The 25,238-nt window shown below is 35.7% G+C and overlaps 1 protein-coding gene across 9 annotated transcripts; it reads left to right on the forward strand.

Annotated features, from left to right (window-relative positions):
* The first annotated feature begins 1,685 nt into the window (after window positions 1-1,685).
* On the forward strand, window positions 1,686-24,714 carry LOC105058502 (uncharacterized). Of its 9 annotated transcripts, none has more exons than XR_012137095.1 (17): window positions 1,686-2,020; window positions 2,125-2,218; window positions 6,505-6,549; window positions 6,692-6,859; window positions 6,931-7,015; window positions 7,116-7,222; window positions 8,126-8,206; window positions 10,847-10,899; window positions 10,996-11,098; window positions 13,243-13,383; window positions 14,802-14,898; window positions 17,642-17,867; window positions 17,959-18,049; window positions 18,153-19,208; window positions 19,939-20,075; window positions 20,175-20,251; window positions 22,299-22,391. XR_012137095.1 is itself a non-coding variant. In XM_073249031.1 (17 exons), exons 1-17 carry the CDS (start codon window positions 1,893-1,895, stop codon window positions 24,131-24,133), a joined length of 2,919 nt encoding a protein of 972 aa, XP_073105132.1. In that variant the 5' UTR covers window positions 1,687-1,892; the 3' UTR covers window positions 24,134-24,714. The 9 variants fall into 9 exon arrangements, 7 of the variants coding, with proteins under 7 accessions (XP_073105132.1, XP_073105133.1, XP_073105134.1 ...); XM_073249031.1 differs by lacking the exons at window positions 19,939-20,075; window positions 20,175-20,251 and adding exons at window positions 22,520-22,803; window positions 24,067-24,714 and having other exon boundaries at window positions 1,687-2,020; XM_073249032.1 differs by lacking the exons at window positions 19,939-20,075; window positions 20,175-20,251 and adding exons at window positions 22,520-22,803; window positions 24,031-24,260 and having other exon boundaries at window positions 1,687-2,020.
* Window positions 24,715-25,238: the final 524 nt, after the last annotated feature.

Raw genomic sequence — 25,238 nt, forward strand, 5'->3', positions numbered from 1 at the left:
TGTCTTCTTTCCATTTAGGAAGACAATATTTGTTTATATGCCCTTCCTTTCTACAATGGAAACATTTCATCTTTTCATTGAATTTAACCATTCCATGGATCCATCGTAACCATGTAGTTCTCTACCATTACTTGTATCCACATTTGTTTAGTGAAAAGTACTTGCAAATCAATGTTAGCCAACTTCCTTTTTGCTCTTCCTTGGGCAAGATATTGGCAACTATATTCTAACTACCAACATCTTCTAACTACCTAAAGGACAACTCAAGGGTATTAAAAGCTTGCAAAATCATCATCCAAGGCCATCTTCACTGTAGTCATCTAGTTCACCATGGTCTAAACCTTGTTTAAGTACTTGGCAGTATAACATCCTTTCTTGACTTTTAAGTTTACTAGCTTTTTAATCAAAAAAGCTTTATTCTATGCTGTTTTCCTCTCAAAGTTTTAAGTTTCTTCTAAAAAGAATAGGTTGATGTCTCATTAGACATATGATGACACACAAAACTCATCCAACCCATTCGAGCCATTGAGACTGACCATCTATTTGTAGCATCTTCTATCTTTGATTACACATTGCTCGAACCAAGCGCTAATATCAATTGTTATGATAAAAAATTACTATCATCTTTGATGAAAATTCAAATGGTACAACAATATAGAATTAATCGTGCAGTTGCAGATTACTAAAGGTGGAAGTGAATGCCAAGGTAAAGGCTTGATAGAAGGAGAAGAGAAAGAATGAGTGGAGCAAAAGTGAGAGACCATATGATAAATAATTTATCAGAATCTTGATCCAATTGATCATCATATATACTATGCGTGTATCTCTGTCACTAATATGATGCATGATGGTAGGTCCTGCATTCTCTTCATTTATTTGATTTGATGAATAATAATTTTTAACAAATAATATTATTGAATTATTATTATTATTTATTATATTCAAGATTATAGCAACTGTTGCATTGCATTATTAACAAGTTGGACAGAAATTATTATTAACTATCATAATGGTCTAATAGCAATTATTTATCCTTCGCCATCTTATTTGAAATTTTTAATATTAAAATAATAATTATTTTATACTTATTAGACCTATATTGTAGCAAAAAGTAGTCACTGTATTTTACACACCAATGTTCACTTAATAATTTTTTTTCAAACAATACAACTTTAATTAGAGAAAATAATTTGCTAAAATTTTAAATTTTTAAAATAATCATTTTATTTAGAGAAAAAACTTATAGAAAAATAATAATTATAATTTTTACTATCCTTAAAATACTAAATAACGTGTTATGGCAGTCATTATCTTCTTTCGTTATTATGCATATAATGTAGTGAAGATGAGCTGAAAACATTGTAATGAATTTTAAATATATTAATGGCCGGTCATAATCAAAAAAAAAAAAAAACTGGCAACTTATTCTACTAAATAATACGAACTATGACTCTCCTTAGATGTATCCAACCATCTACATCTTCCAACCCTTATCTTCCCATCCGAAACGCTAATGCGCTATAAGAATTTTCTATCTCCTTTGTTGGCAAAAGCAATTCAATAAAAGGTTGGAGTCCCTTCTCTAGCATCTATTTTTTATTTATTTAAATAAATATTTTTGTTTAAAAAAAATAAAAATATCAGCGTATTCCAGTGACGACCAACAGCTAGTGAAGGTCCGGCTACCTTATGTCGAACGAGATCTGTCCAGTTGACAATTACACCCTTTCTCTAGCCTGATTTTATAGCTCGCACCCCCACCTCCCTCCCGTCCGCCGCTTGAGCCTTCTCGACCTGCCCTTTCGCCGTCAACGAGCTCTGACGAGAAGGCCATAACCCAGCTCTCCTTCCTCTCAGAAACCCTAACTAAGGTTTTCTCTGCCTCGGCAACGATGCCTTCTTCCTTATCTTGTGCCAGGCTGACGGCTTGGACGATCGCCGCCGTCGCGCTTCAGATCCTCGGTCTCTCCCTCTTTGTGATCGGATTCTTTCCCGTTAAACCCACTCTCCGCGGATTTAGGTTAGCTTTTTTTTCGTCATTTATTACTTTTTTTTTTTTGTTTCTAACTAAAAATTATTTCGTTCGCTAAACAAAGTCCAATTTGAGTTTGGTCTAATTTGCAGTGGTCCGGAGAGTTACCAAATGCCAACTTGTAATTCCACTTCGGATGGTAAAGAGACGGAGCTTCCTCCAGATCAGCTTAGATCGTTGTACGAGGTTAGTGTTTGAACCTTTCCTTTACCTTATTTTTTATTTCTTAGTCTTTTTTGTTATAAATTTATGATTTTGGCGAGTTTTATGAATGAAGCCTCATTCTGAATCCGTATGTAAGTGCCTTTATATCCAATTTTTCCTTTTTTTCCGTAACAATTGAATAGATACGAATATGTGGTTGCGGTGTATGATAAATAATTACATCTTTCGTTTTCTCCGAAAAAAGGACAAAAAACCATTTCCTTCTTGTTGTGGAAATCTCTATAGAAGATACAATGTGATGGAAATTAAAAGTGTTAAAATGGCTCCGACCAGTTTCTACATTTTGAATGAAATATGATGTGCCTTTTATGTGTCACATGGTATACCTATTTTTTTCATGCTAACTTGCAATAAATCTAAAGAGAGAAAGAGGTTTCAGTGTTAAGAATTAGGCAGATGTGAATAGAGCTTCTTTGGCAAAACGGTGTTGGTGATTCCTTTCTCTTCAGGACTTTCCTTGGTGTTCTCAAGTCCTTTGAGTTGTTCCGGAGATTTGACAGAAGTAGTTTTCCTAGATGCTTTTCTATGTTGAAGAAGATTGTTAAAATCCTGGAATCTTTCTGGTTAGGAGGGACTTGTTCTTGTTAATAGAGAAGACGTCATGTTCTGGTTGGTTCGCCAAATAGGTGAGTTTTCTCTAGTCAAATGTCTCCTGACCACTTCTCTGATTGTTGAAGCTTGAAGCTGACAATATCTAAGTACTGGTCTCACTCTTTTAATTGTAGCTATTCTCTTTCCCTAAAGAGCTGATGTGTGAGTTATGATCAGTGGAAGGTATATTAAACGGCTTGGGGCCAAAGTATTGAAGGATGTACCAAATTGGAGATGGGATTCTTCTGGCATATTCATGTCCCATCTGTCTATTGATTTTTCAACAATGGAGTGACTTATCTGCTCAGTAATGCCTGCATTACAGAAACATGTACATCTGGAGAAGGTGTAGATTTTTTAGGTGACTTGCAACCAGGGATGATGGGACACTTGCTGAAGACACTTCTTTTAGAATAAAATTTATGCATTCTTTCTTAGAAACCATTATACTTATGAATGTCAACACTTATTGCACAATATGATATATTTAACATTTGCACAGTTATACAAATCTAAATTGTCATTTCCTTTCCACAAGCACAAAGAAGAACTAATTCTAGAGAGTGGCGCCTTGAAGGTGTTATCTTCTGTATTCAGAGCCCTAATTTTCTAGTTTGGAGACTTAAAAGCCGATATTGATATAAGTTAAAAAGATTAGGAGCCAGATCTTCAAATCAAAACAATCTTCACATCAAATGCTTCCTTGACTTTTCTCCCACGTACATACGCCAGTTAAGGTGGCACACCTGATCTGTCTTTGCTTGTTTTTAGTGTTATCTAGCCATGCATGCCTATCCAGGAAATCCTTGCATGCAGTGACCAAAGCGTGTATCTTAAAAGAGCCACAGGAAAATTCAGTGTATGCATACATATGAATGAAGAGAATGTATCTGCAGCTGCAACCTCGTGCTCTTGCACCAAATTGTAAAAAGCCTATTAGTAAAATTCCATTAGGAGTGTTTTTCAGAAATTGAGGTGCTTTAAATAAAGCCTGGAGTTTTAAATCAAAGAAACGGTTGAAGTGTGAGGGTTGATTGTTGTCTTTCAATGTACACATGTTTCTGTCTCTTTTTTGGTATACATTTTGATATAACATCATACAAACAAAACTATCTATTCACAAGCTAAATGAATGGTAAAAATGAGTTGGTGATGGATTGGAGGAGAGGAAAACTTACTTGAGAGTTGAGATGGAGCATGCTCATGGAATTTAGTGTTGTTTGGAATGAAAACACGTGGCCACCTTATCCATGGGTTGGTGATTAGTGATGGAAGTTGGAAAGTTTCCTTCATCCAGTCTTCTTCAGATAGCTCCTCTCTCTCTCTCAATCTGGGATTGCCTCTTCATATCGGAGCTTTTTGGTACAAATTGGCTTCCTTTATTTTATTGGTCAAAGAATTGCTGGTTGGAAGAGCAAGTTCCTATATAAGGAGGTAGACTAGTTCTTTTTAATGCTTTCCTTGCTGCCCTTCATACCTATCCTCTTGGTGTTTTAGGCATGGTCTGCGGTACTTTGGTACCCCTCCTGTACCATGTTGGTATAGTGTCTATATGGATCAGTTTGTGGTACTGGGTGATGTTCCGGTATGGTGATCATAGTTTTAGGTGCCTCTATGTGTGATGAATAAAATTGATGTTATTACTAGAATCTTCTTTTGCCTTTGGAAAGAAAATTCCTTAATTAGCAGCTTTACTTGTCTAGTTTCTTAATACAAATATTTCAATAGGACTTGAAATGGTCTTGGGTTAGGACAAGTTTTGGGCATAATCGTTGTTGGTTCAAGTTGGATCAATGACTAAAATCTAGAGCCTAAATAAATTTCAAGTCTGTTTTGGGCAACCATTGGCTAGCTGAACTTTGAACCTGATTTTGAGCACCCCCCAAGCCTAATATATTCATATATTTCCACCTATAGATAAATATTTTATTTGTTGGTCTAATCCTTGCTATCTATTAGTTTTGATGGGTATAATTCAAGGTTCACCAATCCATCCCGAATCGGATGGTTCAGGACATTTTGAGCCGTCTTGACGGTAAACTGGGACAGTTCGATCGAGCAAAATGGCACATCAGAGGAGGGAGAGGAAAAGAGAGGAAGAGAGAGAGGGGAGGGGAGGGAGAGAGGATACGACACTGTCGGAGGTTGGTGGTGGCCCACTAAGGTCGCTGGAGGGTTGCGAAGGCCTCCGCAGATCAGTGTTGTCCGATAAGGCTTTTAATCGAGAGACAAAGAGAGAGAAAGGGGGAGCGACGATACCGGAGGGAAGCACAGTCGGCGGAGATGCTACCGGAGGGTGCCGGGTAGCTGCCGTGGCCACTGGGTGGTGGAAAATGCACGGGCGGAGATACGGTTGTGGAATAGGGGCAACCGTCTGTTCATTCATTGTCTTTTTTTTTTTTTAAATGATATGAATAGTGAAATCGATAATGGATTTGCCGGCTTCACCTAAGTGGTGAAGCCGGCAAATCCATTGCCAACTTCATTGTTTCAGAATTTTTTTAAAAAAGTTCTAAGAAATGGGTTTGTCGGCTTCACTTAAGTGAAGTCGGCAAACCCATTGCCAGCTTTATTGTAATCGAAATTTTTTAAAAAATCCCATGAAATAGGGGTGATTGCCCCTGTCTCACGCTCGCGGCACCGGAGGCCATGATTGCTCTATCCGGTGGCTAGCCGGAGGCCCTCCAGCGGCCTCTTCGGTGACTTTTCTTCTCTCTTTTTCTTTCCCTCCCCCCTCTCTCTACCTCTCTCTCTCTCGGACGAGGATTGGCGAAGGAAACGGAGGCCTTGGGGGTGAGCGCACCAGCAACCCACCTTTGGCCACCGCCTTTGGATGCAAAAGGGATCATGCTTCCCCCACATCAGATCAAATTGTTGTATACGGTTGCTTTTTGAACTTTATCTTGACCAGCTTTTATTATTTCATCAATATTTTTGATTGTCTTTTACATTAAAAGATTCATGATTTTGGTGACTTTTGTGAAGGAAGCCCCACCCTGAACCCTATTTTAAGTGCCTTTATCTCCACTTCTTTTATTTTTATTTTTTTTGCAACTATGGCTTATGTAGATACGATTATGATATATGACAAAGTGCAAAAACCAAGTAACTATTTCCTTGAGTGGGAAGTTCTATAAAAGGTTTAGTGTGATGGAAATTGACAGTATCATGAATGGGTCTCACAAAATTTCACATTTTGCATGAAATATCGTGTGCCTCTACTGGGCTATGTTCCCTTCCACCACCAATTATTATATTACAAGTTTCCCATCTGCAAATGCTAGGCTAGCATGCCACCACCATGTGAGACCTCAATCTAGCCTATAATAAATAATGTGGTTGGAAATCTATTCATATTATTTTGTTTGCTTCATCTGGAGACCTCATTGTTGAAATGGTATGTCATTTTTTTGCCAATATGGTGGTTACCCACCCTATAAAAGAGAAGTTATTTAGGATCTTATTGAATTCTAGATGAATCATATGCAATGTCTGTTGACAATGGAATGTGATTTAAAATTATTAGCTCCATAACTTCATATATTTGTTTCATGTGAAGGAAATTAAATCCCATATCATTCTCATTTTTTTTCTCCCTTGAAATCTCAGTCAATTCTTTTTTTTTTACTTTCATTCTGGTCATTCATTTTTCACAGGAAATATCTAAAATGCCTCCATCATATGATCGATTGATATTGATGGTATGTACCTATTGTTTCCCAAAACTGATGTTTTTCCTTATGAAATCAACATTTATTTCACAAAAGTGTTATCCTCTTCATGAGTAATTCATTTTCTAGTTTTTAATTTTTTTTTCCTAAATTTATGCATTTGTCAGTTTAGGTCATTGATGGATTACCTGCTGAATTTGTACTGGGAAGAGATGAGAAGCCACCAAATAAGGCTATGATAGAGGCAATGCCATATACTCAATCTTTATTGACCAAAGGAGGGGCAACAGCTTATCATGCAAAAGCTGCACCTCCTACAGTTACCATGCCTAGGTTAAAGGTAAATTATCTTGCCGAGCAGCAGATTGTTATGGATGGTTCGAAAAATCCTTACGTATGTCTTGCTTGCAGGCAATGATTTCTGGTGCAATTGGAGGTTTCTTGGATGTGGCACTCAATTTTAACACTCAAGCTTTTTTAGATGACAATCTTCTTGGTTAGTTCAAATAGACTACTATGGTAGAATCTTGATTTATAGATTGTAGGGTTTGGTATGTCTTGAAGTCTGCTATATACTTAAGCCATCTTTTCTGCAGATCAGTTCTATCGCATTGGTTGGAAATTGGTGATGCTTGGTGATGAGACTTGGATCAAACTGTTCCCTAAATTATATACTAGACAAGATGGAGTGAGCAGTTTTTATGTAAGTCCAGATTGGTAATTTTGATCTACATGACATTGTTCTAAAATTGTCATTCCATTAAGTTGGTTATATCTTGTATGTTCCAGATCACAGTGAGTGGAATAATATGTTATTTATTTCGATAACTTGAGAAACACCAGATTTTCATTCCCTTCTGCATTATTAGTTCTGCAAATGTTCTGTTAAAAATTGGTTTTGCGGAGGGTGCCAACTAGTGCATTGGTAAAGTCTTTGGAGGTTTGTACCAAGGACCTAGGTTCAAGCCCTGTGCTCACATGGATTTTAGCCCTGTCCTGGTCATCAGAAACAGAAACAAAAATATTTGGCAAAACTTTCATGTTTAAAACTAGTGTGCTGGTGTCAAGCATGTCTAGTGGATTGAGAGCATTAAAATAAGTGACACCATCAACTGAATTTTATAGCCTTTTTCCTCTTATTGTTAGGAAACCGTTAGATTATATACAGCATTTACTGAAGAAAAGCATCCATAAATCAGAGATAAATATCTTTTTTGTTAAATTTAAAGTAGTGGTACATCTGAAGATATACATTTTACAACCTTCATGTGTTTGGATTGCAGTATATTTTCCATCTGCATATTTGTAGTATCGGCTATCTATTTTTACTCTTGTATTTAAGTAGTTAAGTATCAACTGGGCTAGCAACTGAGTGGGACATGCCAAAATTCTTGAACAGTTGGTATTTATTTAATAATATGGATCCTCAGTAGCATTCTCACTACACAAAATGACTTGGCATATAATGCCATTGTAGTCCACTACAACCTATCGAATATGTATATTTCGGTTTTCATTCTATTCTGTTGTTGTAATCTCCTTTTTCCTTTGCAATTATTCACCTATAGTCATTGTTTTTTTTTTTTCGCTTCTTGTGTTATTTTAGGTGAAAGATACAGTTGAAGTTGATTTTAATGTTTCTCGTCATCTAGATGTTGAACTTGCTGCTGAAGATTGGGACCTTTTGGTATGTTATGGTTCCTGTCAATTTATTCCTAGTGCTTTTGTCCTATATGTCATCTAATGTAGCTTTTTTTTGTATCTTATTTTTTCATTAACTTGGATAACAGAATCACAATCCAGTTGAGTTTGTAAGCACAACCATTTATTTTTCATGGCGTTCCTTGGTGTATGCTCCTTGTCATGAGCATGTGTGACATTTTTTTTATTTTTTGGATTTTGGTGCTTTTATATTGTCTTGGGCTCATGGCTATCCCTTGTTACGTATTCATGGTTAAAATGAGTGGTGGTAATATATCCATTTCCAATTTTTATATGTCCTAGATAAAACATACTTTTTTAGTTTTCTAGAATTTGGGTAGACCTTACACTGCATCGAAAAACTTTTTATGTAGAATTTATTTCGAGAAAAGAGCAACAAGCTTTCACAGTTCTCTACTCCCTTAGCAATTTTAACCGGTTGATGCTTTATGTTATTTTGAGTGATCTTACTCTTCATGCTACATAGGTTATATTTGACTTCATTGTTATAGAATATCATCTATTTGTCCCTTTTCTTAATTTTATATCTTTGTAAGCAAGGTCAGAAAATATGGTTTCTGGTTCAATTTCAGTAGGCTGTATGTAGTTTCATTTAGAAAAATTTCCGTGATTTTAGCAATTTCAGCTCCAGTTTCAGTCTTTCAGCCAAAAAGTGGAAAATCTATCAAAAGAATCAAAAATAAGTTAAGAATAAAATAATCCGAGGAAACATATATTAGATAATTGAAAGCTTGTTATATCATTTATAATCTTCAAAATTACGGTGCTGGCATTTTCTAGATGAGAACCTTTAAGTATAACGAGTCAAGGAAATATCTAAAATCAATGACAATTTCTTTTAAAATAAAAATTGTTTAGTTATTTTATTACAACCTAATTAATAATGACCTAACAACATAAATATCTATGAAATTGCCATGACGTTGCTTATAATGAACATGTTTTGTGATTACTAGCATACTTTACTAAGTATGAAAAAGATTACAACAAAAAATTCCTGATCTCAATGATTGCAAAATTGGAGTTATGATTTAACAAGTATTTCCACGAATCTTGTGAATCCACTATTTAGGGGACTTGATCTACAACACAAACCCTTTTCTTCTCCTTTCTCCTTGAAAATTTATGTCAAAGATCTGAAAAAGGTTTGTTTTATCTTGGCAAAACCATATTTCTTTTGAGTTTCTTATCTCCTAAGGTGTGGCTTTAAAATCAAGTTCCAATTATAGTTGATGGTGATTCTTTTATTTTGAAAATATGTTTCAGATCAGTGCTACAAAAAAACCAGCCAGCAGTCTTGGGTCTGCGGGTTGGCATCCTTCTAAACTGCATGCACTAGGGAGCAGTCCTAGGTTTGAACAAAGATGTTGGAATTCCTATTCTATTTCTCACATAAAATGGGAAAGATAGAATGGAGTCTTGGTTGGTAGCCATCATAGTCTGTCATTCCTCTTTTTTCTTATCGCTTTTCCGATAATATATATGTATATTTATGTATAATTACATTTATGAGATGCAGATTAACAGTTTCTAAGTATAATAAAGTTTCTCTCTTAACCCAAAATAAATGTGTTAAGAATAATGCAATTTGTTTGGGGAATCCTGATCCAATATGGAACCAACCCAATTCAGACTTTATGTAACATGGACTCATGGGTTCGGTGTAGATTCCGAACACCTGAATCATCAATGTGTAGTTTTGGTGATGCAACCTGACCCAACAACAGCCACTGGAAAAATTGTTGAAAATCCAGATTGAAGCATAAAGTGCAAAGTGATCAAACCTGGCCTATTTCAGTTAAAAAAGTGAGTCCTGAACTGAACACATGCCTACCACATGTACCCCTAAAATCTATTGAGCCCCACCAGCATCCACATTTCTGTTATCAAATCTTGTAATCCAGTGAGGCATGATATTCTGATCCTTCTAGTTGTATTAAGTTTTGGGTAGTTGCTAATTATTTAGAGCTGTTTCTCATGTTTGTTTTTCTCTGAAATTTCATTTTCTTCTTTTTTTTTTCAAGATCCTTTGAGTATTCATTTTATTGAGTTTGGTAAAGTAAAGCCTAGGAGTATTGGTGCATGTAAATTAACTTGTTGAATGTTGAAAAATGGAGAACTTAGTCAAATATCATATATATTGATATTGCAGCCACAACCAACATTTATAATGTGCTTCGTATATTTTAGAGTTCTCAACATTCATGTTAATCTCATTTCTATAATGGATTTGGGCTTGAATGGTTTCAATATTCTATTTTAAAATAGTTTCTTGATTATAGTATACTAGTTTTTCAAGTGGCTTTATTGTTGGTTATCTTGATTACCGATTCGAGTAACTTGGTGCTTGAATTGTTTTGTGCATTCATCCATTCTTACTTGATGGTTAGCCATTTAATGTGATTGATGACACATTGGTTTTGAAAGTTCTCAGTTCTTTTCTTGTCAAATAAATTATAAAGTTGTAGTCAGGTTAATCTACAAAAATCTTTCAGAGATAATCTTAAATCATGAGAGTCTATCAGATTTGCCATTGATATTAATCACATTCTGTATTTAAATTTCCTCTTTTTGATGCAATTTCTTATTCAAATTATTATTTCAGATTCTTCATTATCTAGGCTTAGATCATGTTGGTCATATCGGCGGACGTCAAAGGTTGTTTCTATATCTGCTTCTCAGGACATTATAAATATTGATATTATCTATTATTTTTATATTGGATTTGATTTGAACTAAAATGTCAAATATCAGTACATTGATGGCCCCAAAGCTGAAGGAGATGGATGAAGTTGTTAAGATGATTCACATGCGCAATATTCTGAATCAAAGCAATACTACTAGTCGCACTCTTTTGGTTTGTATCCATTTTCTTTTGTTCTGACATGTTAAAAGTTTGAGTATTACATATGCTAGTATCAACAAAAAAATCTAGCCAACATCCATACTAAAGATGCATATCTACTCTTGGTAGTCAAGGACATATGTGCATTGATTACAAGGAACAAATTTTCACAAGCTTATCATATCCGGTAAGGAAGATCACAGATTAGAGACATCCTCTAACCTTGTTATCAGGTTGTAAAGTATGTCTTAGTTCATCCTTTGTCCCCCTGTTTCACACCATGTATTATGGACTTAGTTTTAACTCTTGAAGTCATCAACTTCATAATTCTGGAATCTACAAATTGAAATTCTCACCCATTTTATTCATAGTTCAACGTCAATGTCAACCACTTCAGATTTTATTAGAGCACTCATTCAATAGCATGTTTTAGTTGTGATACCAAAATATCAGCACTAATAGGATAAGATGCAATGAATGCTACCTCGGCTATCTGGAACTGCATTTATTTGCCCTTCCTATTCAGTCCTGTAAATGACTGGATTGGTTTTCACTAATGTGTTTCTCAATGCTTTTCTAATAATTTCCTTCCATTGTGTATTATGTCATCATCATCATCATCGAAGCTTTTTCCCATCAAATATGATGCCCACTATGCGGGAAATTCAAAGCTGAGAAGGCTTTATCAAAGGTTTTGAGTATATATTATGATCAGTTGATGATGTCAATCTTAGCAAATGGTATCAAATTCTTGGCCGGCGCAAAGTTAAGCAAGAGGTGGGCTTGCCATTAAATCTGTGTCTGGTTGGCAAAAAGGGAGACAAATCTTCGAAGTCACGGTTTTAGCTTGTGCAATTAGGGGAGCAACTCTCCATTTTCCTAGATTCAAGAAGACTTGAACTAAAAGGTTAGGATGAAACCCTTCAACTTGAAATCAAGGCCCCTCTTCTTACTAAAACTACTTATATTTTCGTTGAAAATCGCATACCATCTTAGTCATCTATAACTTTGCCTATAGTTGGTGTAATTTTGCACAAGCTTTAACGAATCACCCTTCCCCTCATCCTTTCTAAATTTGCTAAATCTATTTTAATGATGTCATCTCTCATTCTCAGCTTGTCTCTTTGGATTTGTTTTATGCTTACATTCTAAAAGGAGACCCAGGCATTCAATGCACTCCATTTAACTGGCTTGATTTGGTTTTGGGTGGGCTTAAGCAGGGTATCTGGCTTTTTAGGTTAGGCTAGGCCTAGAATTTTTCGGCCCTAAATATGGGTGCAACTTGGGCCAGTCAGGTCAAGGGCCACCACAGCTCCAACCCAAGGTCGAGGACCCTCAACCACTAGCTAGAATGGACCTCACGTATATTTGGACTTGGTCAAGAGAGTGCTCATTCTTTAGAGCTTGGTTGCAAACGGAATGAGTCAAGTCAGGTTTGGTCAACTTGGTTAGGTAGCAATGAGCTGATTGATGAGTAGCAACTCATTTAACGAGCCAACTAGCAAGTAGTAAATTGGAGAGAGCTTGTGTGATTCCTGAATCTAGGGTTTGTGGTATTGGAAAAACTTAAGAGAGAGAAAGAGGGGGTCTATAGGGACCTAATTGGGTCTATGGTTTGGATTTTGAAGAAACCAAAGGAGAAGAGTGTTTCTTGAAGAAACCTAAGTGATTTTGAGTAAACCTAGATATGAGATTTATGTTTTTAAAGAAATCCTAGATCAGAGAGGAAGGGCATACTTGGAGAAGGTTATGTATTGGGTCACAAAGTGGAGGCTAGTAGCTGCATAAGATGGATGAATATGGCATTGGATGGAGGCCATGAAATCTGAGGTGTGCATAGAGGAGGTGGTTGTTAGCATCAGACAGAGGTGCAGAGCTGTCGGTCGGTGAAGGAGACGTTTTCTGACACTAGGTAGGGGGCAAGAAGTAGAGAGTTGTGGATGAAGAGACTTAGAGATTGTGAAGGTGGACGTGTAACTTAAAATTGATTAAAATAATAATTTTCAAGTTAAAAATGAGTTTAAATGTAGATAAGTTATCTTGTTATCATCAGGTTTTAGGAAGATGTTCTTTTCCACACATTTTGCTTATTGTATTGAAAAATAAAATGGACCTGGTATGGATAACAAATATCTTCTTGTTTTCTCATTGCTCAGGTGGTGGTTAGCGACCATGGAATGACTGATGGAGGGAATCATGGAGGATCTTCATATGAAGAAACTGACTCGTTACTTCTTTTTATTGGCGCAGGGGCTAAAGGCTCAGATTATTCTCCCTATGCCCATAAAGCTTTCCAGGTAACAATGCTACTCTCATCTGCACTAAGCATGCATTACTTTTAGCATTATATCTTTCTTATTTCTTGCTCATAACAAGATCATTTCATCACAACCATGTTCCAACAACCTGGTACAACAATCGAGTGTAGATTTTGTGAGGCTTTCATTTTTTATCAACACATATGTCCAGCCAGGGGCAGAGCCACCTTTTATATTGGGGGTTCAATTGAACCCCCAAGTTTTGGTGCAATACTCTTAGGGATATGTAAATATTATCCAGAAAATTTTGTATATATATATTTTTGCACCCTCATAGGACAAAAAATTTTAGTTAGCTTAGTGGTTTGAACCCCCACCTTCCATCCCACATATCTCAGGTTCGAATTCTTTCTCTCACTTTTTTTGTTTTCTTTTTTTCCTCTTTTCTTTCTCTCTCACTTTCAATTACTGTAATGTTATTAAGTTTGGTTTTATTTATTTATTTATTTTAATTTATATATTAAACCCTCAGCGTGAAAATCCTGGCTACGCCACTGTGTCCAGCAGCGCTATAAATAAACACAGCTATAGTTAACAAATTATAGGTGAAGATATAAACTTTCTTGGCATTTCCGAAAACTATAAATAAAATTAACATTTTTGAACAATTGGGCTAGTCAACCTCAATTAAGAATCCTTGCCCACCTATAGCTCACTAACAAGGATCATGGTATATGCTAACATGGTTTGAGAAGGTCCATGAGAAACTTTTAGCCTAATGTCAACCCTTTTAGTTAATGTTATATTCCTACCGTGGGACCCTTGGACAAATGGGGGGCTTTTGCAATGATTACCAGATAGCTAGTTAGCAGTCCAGAGACCTGCCCTCTTGGTAATGCACTTTAAGCTCATGCAACCAGTGAACAATCATGCAAGGTGAAGGTACCACTAAACATGACAAAGAAGGAAGCAAGGTTTGATCTCCTAGTACATTTCCCTCATCTGAGCAAGGCCAAAGATTTGAAGACATTTTCCACTTAGAAGGTATTGCATAAAAATCTGTACTGAAGTCAGATCTGCAGAGCAGATTTCAAATGGTAAACTTGAGCTTTCTTCTTTGTTATTCTAGCCTATTGATTTAGTTCTTCATGTATACAGCAAATCACTTTTTCTAGCCAACAATTTTAAGATTGTTTTTTCTTTTCATTTTCAACCGAAGATTTTCTGATTATTTTAGGTGTTGAAACTTGAAACTACTCCTGGTAGATGGGAAACACAGTTCAACTCTGATAGCTTATATGCATGCATACAACAAGCAAGTTCTGTATATATATGCTCATAGAAAGTTGATTTGGTTTGTTTATTGTGTCAAACTTTTAGATGGCTTATTAAGGGAATCTAAAAATGCTATTCTGTTTCCTTCAATTTTTTGTCACTAACCTTTGTTCATGTCTTAGGTAGATATCGCACCAACTTTAGCTCTGCTGTTTGGAGTTCCAATTCCAAAGAACAACATAGGAGTTCTGCTGACGAAGATGTTTGATTCTTTGACAGGTCTTTTTTGCATTTTGATTTTCTATGCTGTATCTACTATTTTATTGTATGAAAAGCAAAACAGTGAAATTACGTAACATGATTCTTTTTCCAACTCTTACTCAAATACTCAGTTGCAACTTTGTAATGAAGAATTGCAAATTTATTGTTCATGCTCTTCTTTATTAAAAATGGTTTGAGTCATCTTACTTTACAATAGAATGTCCAATATCTTCTTTATTAAAAATGGTTTGAGTCATCTTACTTTAGAATAGAATGTCCAATATCTTCTTTTCTCAGGGAAAAGGTTAAGCCAATGTGCTGATATTCCTGCTGAAGTTGCGGGAAATTATAACTTGCATGGATGTTAATGGCGGCTCTTATCTTCCTAAGTATAATTTATTTAATCCATGAACTTTTTGATGTGAAGTAAAAATTTGTTTATAACTAATGATCCATCTTAGCATATGATGTTGTCACTTCAACGTGTCAATAGACATATGTAACACTTGTAAATTGTCTTATTTTTTCATAGACATTAAAATGTGGTCACAAGTATGAAGCATGAAATATGGGATCTTGTATGGCTATATGATTTAACAAAAGGATATGAAAAAAGATAGTAGTATGGTCAGGGGCAGAACTAGGATTTGGTCCTAGGGTTGGCCAGCACTAGCTGAATATAAAATATTGTAAGATGACTGCATCCAATATAAAAGTAAGATACTTAATAATTGAAAAGGAAAAAAAGGTTACTACCTGTTTATTATCTCACTACTAGACAACGGTGCAAGGCCCTAATCTACAAATTTGTTAATTCTCTTTATATAACTTAGGACACAATCCATCTAGGAAAAAACTAATTTGAATTTTATCTACTTTTAAACCAAACTCTTCTCTCTCCCTCCCCTTGGACAGAAACTTTGGTGAGAATAGAAGTGAAGAGAGTTATAGCAGATCATTTTTCGTTTCATAAGTTGTTATGAACGATTATATGGGGCATTATTGTTTTTTTTTTTTCCTTTTTTTTTTTGAAGGGGGGGTGGGAAACAGAGAGATAGATAGATAGATAGACAAATATAAATAAATAAATATATATATATATATATATATATAGAGAGAGAGAGAGAGAGAGAGGGCATACCTATCGGGGGGGGGGGGGGGTGCAGAGAGTTAAGGAGGGCATGACTATCAGGTCTTAGGTGGGAGTAAATTTGATTTTGATTGAAATCAGTTAAGGAAAAATGTAATTTAGTTATTTAGAAAGGGGTGGTGGAGGGTGAGGTTTTGTAAGAAAAGGAAGGACTTGATAGCAAATATTTTTGGAGGCCACACTAAGCATGGATGGCCATGTATCTGGCTAATCTACTTAGTTAGCAAGCCCCAGCCCATCCCCCTTCCCCCTCTCTTCCAAACCCCCTGGGGATGTGCCCCTAAGCATGGCAGGTAGCATAATCTGGTATATAACATATCATAGAGCATCATACAATGGTGTATGAATATTGTAATATATAGTGTACAATATATATTGTAATATATAGGGTACAATATATGCAATATACAAGCTTATTTTATCATTTGTTTGTTTTCCTTCTGTTTTAGTCTTTGCTACTTATCTTTGCAATATAGCCTCCAATAACTTTTAACTGGAGGATTAAGTTTTCAATTGAATGTCCTTGTTAGGGCATGTAATCAGTATATATAATCACTGGGCTTACTCTGAAGGTGCATTAAGACCAAGGTTTTAATAGCACTGATATCCACAAATAATGGGGCCCCTTATGGACCACTGTTTTTTTATTGTAACAGAGATAACTGCTGTTATATTACCAAGTTTTAGTTAATACTGGTTTTATTTGTCAAACTGATGTATGTTATATTGGCTGTTATCAGCAGTTATAACAAAAAAAACAACAGATTATTATGGCAAAATAGCATTTGTTCACTAAATTAAAAAAAAGTCTTTTCCTGCTGGCATAGTGATTTGAATACCAAAAAAAATATTAATTTATTCAAATGAACAGAGTGTGTGGAATAATGGCTATTATAATAGAATAACAACTAAATAGCAGCCATTATTTAACTTCCTCTTATTACTGCATATCCATGTTAAACCTTGATTTTGATGGGGTGTGGATAAATTACAAACTCTATATTTACAATGAGTGTAGAGACTCATATAGGAGTAGAGAGGGATATGTCATTTATTAGTGTGAAAAGCATGCCCATGCCACAATTCATCTCTACATAATACTGCTAGATGCTAGCCACATGTAGGGAAGCTGCAAGAGTATATCACAGTAGGATGCTCAAAAGAGAGTTGAAGTGGATGAATTAATAATGTAAGCAGATGGATTAAGAGGCAACCAGTGCAAACTGCCAGTGTTCTCTTACTGTCAATGGTGTTACACACACACACGCACATAGAGAGAGAGAGAGAAGCCACCAGACATGCTAATTGGCCTCAGTAGTCTATACAGTACACATTAATGATTTTAGTGCGAATGTGATAAATATTTGAGAAGACACCAATTTGAATTTTTTGGTTTGATTAACAATCAGAATATTGGCAGATCAGCTTTAAATTCTATGAATGGTTGCATTGCAGTTAGAAAATGGACTAACAACAACTTGACTGTGTTCTTTAAATGTGTCTCTTAATTTTGGAAGCTTGTCAGGTGACAGGTTTGCCTCTGCAATTCCTATCTTGGTATACAAATCATGAGTTATTGGCATTTTCATTATTGATGTTTTTGGATCACAGATGAGCAAAAGTTACGAGCGTTAGAGTTGAATGCATGGCAGTTATTGAGATTACTGCAAGCACATTTACCTGGTTTACTATGTGGAGATTTGAGTTGTGTTGGTGATGAACAATGTTTGCAAATTAATGGATCTACAACCACGATTAAGGAAAAGTTCTGTCATTTATTTTCAAAGGCAATGGCTGCTCATAATTTGTGGCAACTTCGTCAGGCTTCTGGCTTCATGTAAGATATTAGATGCCCAGCCCTGCATAGATTTATCGATAATTTTTGCTACAGGTTAATGATATTTATTCTCTTTTTTTTTTTGGTGCAGATCTGATAGTGATGACCTAAGGATTGTTGTTGAATCTTACTATGAATTTCTAAGAAGTGCCAGTGAGTGGTTGTCTCATAGAGCCAGTGATGTAATTTTCACTTCCTGGTTGAGTTATACATTAGTGGGGATGATTTATGACTTTATTCAGGTTAGGATGACTGATAATAACTTACGGTCTCACATCTGTGCAGAAACCCATCAACTTGCTTCTGTCTGGAATTGCCATTATGCTCATATCATGTTTTCTTCTGCTGATTCTTCTAATTTTCTTGTTAAAAGAAGTTTATTTTACACAAACGGAATCCTGTTCTCAACTGAAAGAGGCAAGACGAAGCTGCCATATTGATGAAATTTTTGTTTTTATTGGGATCATAATCCATGTTCTCAGTTTCGCTTCAAGCTCCATGGTGGAAGAAGAGCAATATACATGGCATTTTTTGACATCCACATTGCATTTGCTGTTTCTCTTTTCAGCAATCCAATTGCTTTTCAAAATACAAGCATCAAAGGGAAGAGAGGAAGAGCTTACTACCCATCAATCATCCATTAGTGTTGCAAGCAGTATTCCCATGATTACAAATGAAAATTATAAGATATCTTCTGTCCTTGTTGTTCTCTTTTGTGCAAGGATTCTAAGAGGCTGGCATCAAGGTGGAGTGAACTGGGTTCATCTTCCTGATATGTCAAAGTTGCTTGTCCAAGCTGGTTCTTTTACTATAAAAGTTATTCATATAATCTCACTACTTACTATCATGATACTGGGTTTATTTGCCCTTAGCATGGTAAGATTGAAGAGAGGCTTAGTTTTTTTGGTTAGTTTGAGCCATTTTGTGTCTGGCTTGCTGGTCTTTCTGCATATCGTGGAAAGTCAAAGCAATAATATGGTGCCAATGAATCAGAGTACTGCTTCAATAGCTCAGATCTTTTATATCAACATTGGGAGTACAGTGATGTTGACTGTATTAGTATCACCATGGGTTATACCTATTCCTTGTCAGGAAACCCATATGATGACAGAAACCAGCTTGAACTGCCATTCCACCAATATGAGAAGTGATTCTCTTCTGCTAGGTTTTCAAGATTGTACGTATATGATTGGCACAACATTTGTTGCCTCTTGGTGCCTTCTGCAACTGATTCTGCAGCAGCCAATAAATGCTATACCTGTTTTACTGATTTTCTTGCAATTATTAGGCTGCATAATATATTTTTCAATTGATGGATCACATCATAAGCAGTGGGTTGAGGTAAGCTACTAAAAATTTCTTCTTATTTATTTCATAATGATTATTTTTTGCAATCTGAAGCAGAAATCTTATTTCCCTAAATTTTTATTCTCATGCACTGTATACATGCAGTAACTGCAATTATCATCTTTCTTTTGTTTTCACGAGTTACTTCATATAGTCGGTGATGATAATATCTTGTATTACTGTGTTGATCAGTGTTTACATGTGGGAACTTCATAGCTCCCTGTTTTATGATTATCCACTTTCTGCATCTATCAATGGCTATCACAAGCATCAACCCATCAACCAGTTTGGTTTATCATCATCTTATCTGAGCTTTTCCATTGCTACAATTTTTGCGTTCAAAAGCAAACTGCTAAACACAAGTGACAACCACTTATTGACTTAAACTTTAGCTGTTGTACTCATTATTGGTAAAAATTTGAACTTTTGCACCATGGTATCAATTTAGCTTCTGTTACGGGCAAGTAAGTCTTAAATGTAAAAGAATTTTGGCTTTTACTGGAAAGCAAGGTTTGAAATACTGGCCAGTAAAGTATGTTTCCATTGATAAGTGCTGTATTAACCCCTTGGAAATGTCATTTTGTAACTGTCGGAATGTTTTTAAGCATCAAAACTTATTACTTTAAATGTTTTAATATGCTTGACCCTATCTTGTATCTTGTTTGCTATGTCTATTTACTGAGCTTGGTAGCTCACCTTGTCTTTCATATATATTTTCTTTCAGAATGATTAGTGAGATCCTTAGCAGACCTATTTGAGGAGGTGGACCCAATATTGTGAAGTTGCCTTTTGGACTTGGATATTATAGTGGCTGTCGACAATGTCTCAGTTTGTGTTTGGTTACTTGTATTTGAAGATATGGTATTGTATATAAGAGGACATGTCAAGTTTTCAAGTGGCTGCCAACAAGTAGAGTGTCGTAATCTCAATTCCTCACAAGTTACCCCTTATTCTTGCTAGGTTGTGATGAAAAACCTCTTGCTAGTTTCTTTAAATGCTCAAGGATCTTCTTGAGGGATCATCTATGTCATTAAAAGGTGGGTCAAGAATATTTGTTGCATTGAGCAGGCATGGAAATCCTCTTTGCCTTCTTTAGAAGTTTCCATTCAACTAACCATCTTTCATTCAACATGAGACCAGCTTTCTGTATTCTTGTTTCTTAGGTCAATTTCTCTCCTTGGAAATCGGAGTATCAAGATAGTTCCATGTCTCTTAACTACATTTGGTACTAACCTTTGAGTCTGCAGTATATAGGAGGAAAATTGGAAGACCTAAGATGTAAAATACTCGTCAGTCATGGCTTAATTGCATAATGCTGCTTAAGATTAGTCTTAGCAGCTACAATATATTCATCTGACTGAAGTAGATGATTAGTGTTCATATCAGCATACTAAACTGGACTACCTCACATCACTGGCCCTCATCCTAGGCAGGACCTTTGGATTAATGGCAAATGGGTTGTTTTAGACTTCAGAGACATCCTTAATATACACTTCTAGTGTGTTTGAGTCATGCAAACCAAGGTTTGCTATACCATACTGAACATGATAGTACTGGACGTAGTGTACGGTATCGGTTTGGTATCGATATATGGTACAAGAGGCATACTGACACTTGCCGAACCGGCCCTATACCAATATAGTAATAGGTTGGCATCGGTATGGGATCCAATATAGAGATGGCGAATCTTAATCCAAACACCTTCCTTTTTGCTAGGAAAGAATAATGTGTATTTGTTATCCGGCAATATGAAAACTTGCATTTAGGATGGCACATCAGCTTCACAATCTCCCTGGAAACTCATCCCAGGACATGATTCTCAAGCTTTTTGTTTTTTCCTTTTTTTTTTGGGAGAGTTGCTTCCTTATGCCCATACCCGTTTCTAGTTACTAAGCACCAGGGAAATTCCACTAGAAAAGAAAAGGATCAACTCGCTTTATTAGACACATCTCTTATATTGATTATCTAGAAAACCTTTTCATTGAAGGTCATATGGTTCTGATCTGATCTACTGATAGAAACTCAAATGTCAATAAAGTGGATTTGAATTTCTTGGGGTTCAGATTTCAGATCCAAACAAAGACCATAACTCCAATGCTTAGCTATCTGTTTCAACAATGAGCCAAGAATATGTCAGTTGCTACATTGGGGGAAGCAGAGCTTTGGAAAAATTTCAAGGTCAAGTAAGTGCGTAGGAAGTGGGTGCAAAAGCCAGACTACAGGACAAGTATAGCACCTTAGGTAGAACATTCCAGATATGCACAAGTAAATTCTTAGTAAACACTTAATTTTAGCTGGTCAATGGCTTTGAAGATTGGTTAATGTATGAATTTGTATCAGCAGAAAATGTAATGTACAATTTGAATTATTCAAGAATGAAAAACTGATAACTGTTTATGAGACAACATCTAAAACTATGTTATTGTGCCTTGTGTCTGGCAGAGTGTGTCATGTAAGGATTTAAGAATACATGGTCTAGCATTTTTAGTGTAGTTCAGAACTTAAGATATTTAAAAAAAATCACTCAACTAATGTGGTGCTTTTCTAGCCTTTATGTTTGGAAGTCCATATAACTAATAGAAAAGCTCCACATTACTTTAATGATTTTTTTAGAATGTGATTTGTTAAATGCTAAATCATTTCTCTACAGGAATGCTGTTTCAAGGCCCTTTAGGTTCAACAGCTTTCTGTTGAGTGAAAAATTTATAGCATTTGAGATATTTAAATACGTTTTAATGTGCTACAAGGGCATGACCTACTTTTCCTTATATAAACCCAAGTTTTTTAGTATTGGTATCAGATCTATCACCCAACTGATACAGTTCAGTACAGTTCAATACTCCAATTCTTTCAACTGACACTCTGTATGGAGGTGTACCAAGTACTGGTCCCTACCAAGTACAAGCTGCTAAGTCTGGTACGAACCAATATGCTCGAGTATTGAAAACCATATAAGTATAATCCTATCATCATAAATATTATATATGCTTGCCTATTTTGGTATTCATTTAGATCTTCAGGATATCATTTGATTACATCTGATCATGATTTCAAGGATTTAACAGCAGTCTATGTAATGCACAGGTTGCTGCCATCTATTTCTTAGGAATGGCAGGTCATTTTGGTCTTGGGAACAGCAACAGCTTAGCTACGATTGACGTTGCTGGAGCATTCATAGTATGTTCAAAATTATCTGATCTTATTTGATTTAATAGTTTTCCAATTTTACAACATATTATCACTAGCTTATGGTACTCCGAGTATTGATTGTGCCTCTACTTCCATTGCTTTTTTATTGTTCTCAGGGTATCTCAAGTCATTCAACAGTGCTTTCTGGAATTTTAATGTTCATGATTACCTATGCATCACCAATGTTATCATTTCTCAGCATGTTGATGTATATATCTGTGAAAAATACGAGATATCTTTCACTTCCAAAGAAATCGAAGTGGAGCTGTATGCTCGAAGTGAAGCTTGCATTTCCGTGTTTGCTTCCCTTGGTCCTAAACTCGGTTGTGCTGACTGTGTTCACCATTATATTGCTTCTCATGAGGAATCATTTGTTTGTTTGGAGTGTTTTTTCGCCAAAGTAAGTATGACAGAGTGATTTCTATAGGACAGCAGTTCTGAAATTCTTTTAGGTTTTATACATTTTGTTCTGAGAATCTGAATTATGTTAAGCTTTTAGTAAAAATGCTTCTGAAATTTCCTAATTAATTGATGATTGCTTTGCATGTTTCTTGATATACCAAGCTAGAATCTTCTTCTGGGCTCCAATCACATGAAATCCAGTTTTGAGCACCCTACCTCTCTCTCGCTGTTCATTTCCACCTTGAAATGGTGGAGAACAAGCAAAAATACACCTTACAAGCCTGGCCGATCATTCTTTGGAAAAAAACCAGACCCTATTATATTGGCTTAGTGCCAGTACAGAATATTACCAGCTATCACTGGCCGATATGCTCAAGAACTCTTTCATTGTTCTGGACAACTTTGTTTCAAGATTTGACTAGACAAAAGAAATTAATAAGTCAATCCAGGAGGGAAGAAAATGAGTTAGTTATATAAAAATTACAAGTACTTCACCATATATTAATTAATGGTAGTAGCCACATTTTTGCTAGCTTTGGTGCAACTTGGCAGAATATTACACTATTGGCATCTACACATGTTAATATTTATGTCAGCAATGATAAGCATAAAATAAATTGCATGTTAAGTTTATGAAGGTAATGCAATGCAACTTATTTCATGATTAAAATAAGAATATCTCTGCTCTTATTCTGATCCATAAATTCAGTTAGTTGTGTGATGTGGTGAGTTCAATTCGACCTCTCATGGGAAACCCATACATCCAAAACAAAGTTTAGATCTAGTTGTCTATATATTTTGCTGGAAATATTCAGGGGCGAGGAATGTAACCACATTCTCAAGGTAACAGTTCAGCCCTGGGTTGAAAAAGATCTATAAAATGGAAGAGGAAGAAGGGAGTGAAGGAAGAAGAAAAACTTGTTCATTTTTTCCTTCATCTTTTCTATTGCATAAGCTCCTTCTCCTTTTCAAAACCCTGTAACAGCTAGATTTAATGTTAGTTTATAGATATAATAAAACTAATCATCCTCAGATGGAACTTATGATTACGTTGGATTCTGACTGGTTCATTCCCGCATGCAGATAAGGACAAATGCAATTACTTCTGATCTTTATGAAGTGATGGATTTTATTCCTTATTAAATTTCGCTTCCCCCATATAATGCAGCATTGTTGAATATTTATTGTATATTTTTGTAGCTCTCCACGTATTATGTTCTTTCAGCCATGCAGGTTGCTTTGCTGAGCTCTTATTTTGAAGTAAAATGGTGACAGGTACCTGTACATTTGTGCTGCTACAGTGTGTGTCTATGTTGGAGTATTCATAATAGCTGCAACAGGATTTTACACTTCCACTGTGTTATCTTTTAGAACAAAAAGGCTCGAGCCAAAGGTTCGCAATTTTTTATTCAAAATTCAATAATGACAAGCCAGGTGTATCCATCTTCTTAGCAAGGAGTATCCCAAAATTAAATTCAAGATAAAAGGGCATTTTTTTCGTCATACCACCAAGAACAACATATAGGTGAAGTTTTCTGCTGAAGCTTCTTTCTGAAATACTGGTTCTACTTCCAAAGACTTGGTATCTATTTTTTCTCCCTTTCTTTTCCCTGATAAAGTAGCCACTGGTTCCATTTTTGAGCATACTCAGGATGTTGGCATACTTAGTTTTGATGCTTCATATTATATACTTGGTGATCAAATCAGATGTAATAGTAGAGATGCCATTAATCAGAAATTTATCATTGTTAAGTGTGACCAACAATGATGCAATTTAATCTGTTAGAAGTGATACCTTTGGGTAAAGAGTTGGGATTTAGAAGCTGTAAAGCCCTCAAATGCTATGAACCAGATGCAGTCATTTTTGTCATTCTGTTATTTTTCAGAGCATTGCCTGATCATCATTGAAGAGTTGGATCATTTTATTCCACTGCTTGCAACTGCATGTTCTTCAAAGATTGAAAATACATATTGACATTGGTAAATAATATGGATGAGTTTCATCCAAAAAAAAAGCGACCTTGTCAATTGTTTAAAAAATGTTTTGGTCCTCATTTGTCAACAATTGTTCTGGACCATCCAAAGATTTGAAAAACCAACCTTGCCATAATATGTATTATCCTATACCGGGATACATGTCATGGTTTGTACCATGATATACCACCCTATACCAAGGTACATTTCCTGGGACATACTTGTGCTGTACTGCCCCAAAGTAGCAAACCATGAGCAGACATGAGATCATAACACAGTACATACATGACTGCTGTGGATATCATTGGCTTTACTTCAGAACAACGAAGTACCCCTATAATTTATCTAGAATGCTATCTTGCATGAACATCTCTTGTAACCTTCAGGTTTTCTTAGATTTCGTAAGCTTATTGGAATGTTCTTTTGCAGATAGTGAGATGTATATGTTAGCTTTGTAGA

The sequence above is a fragment of the Elaeis guineensis genome, chromosome 15, assembly GCF_000442705.2.
Source record: "Elaeis guineensis isolate ETL-2024a chromosome 15, EG11, whole genome shotgun sequence".
In the NCBI taxonomy this organism is placed as follows: domain Eukaryota; kingdom Viridiplantae; phylum Streptophyta; class Magnoliopsida; order Arecales; family Arecaceae; genus Elaeis; species Elaeis guineensis.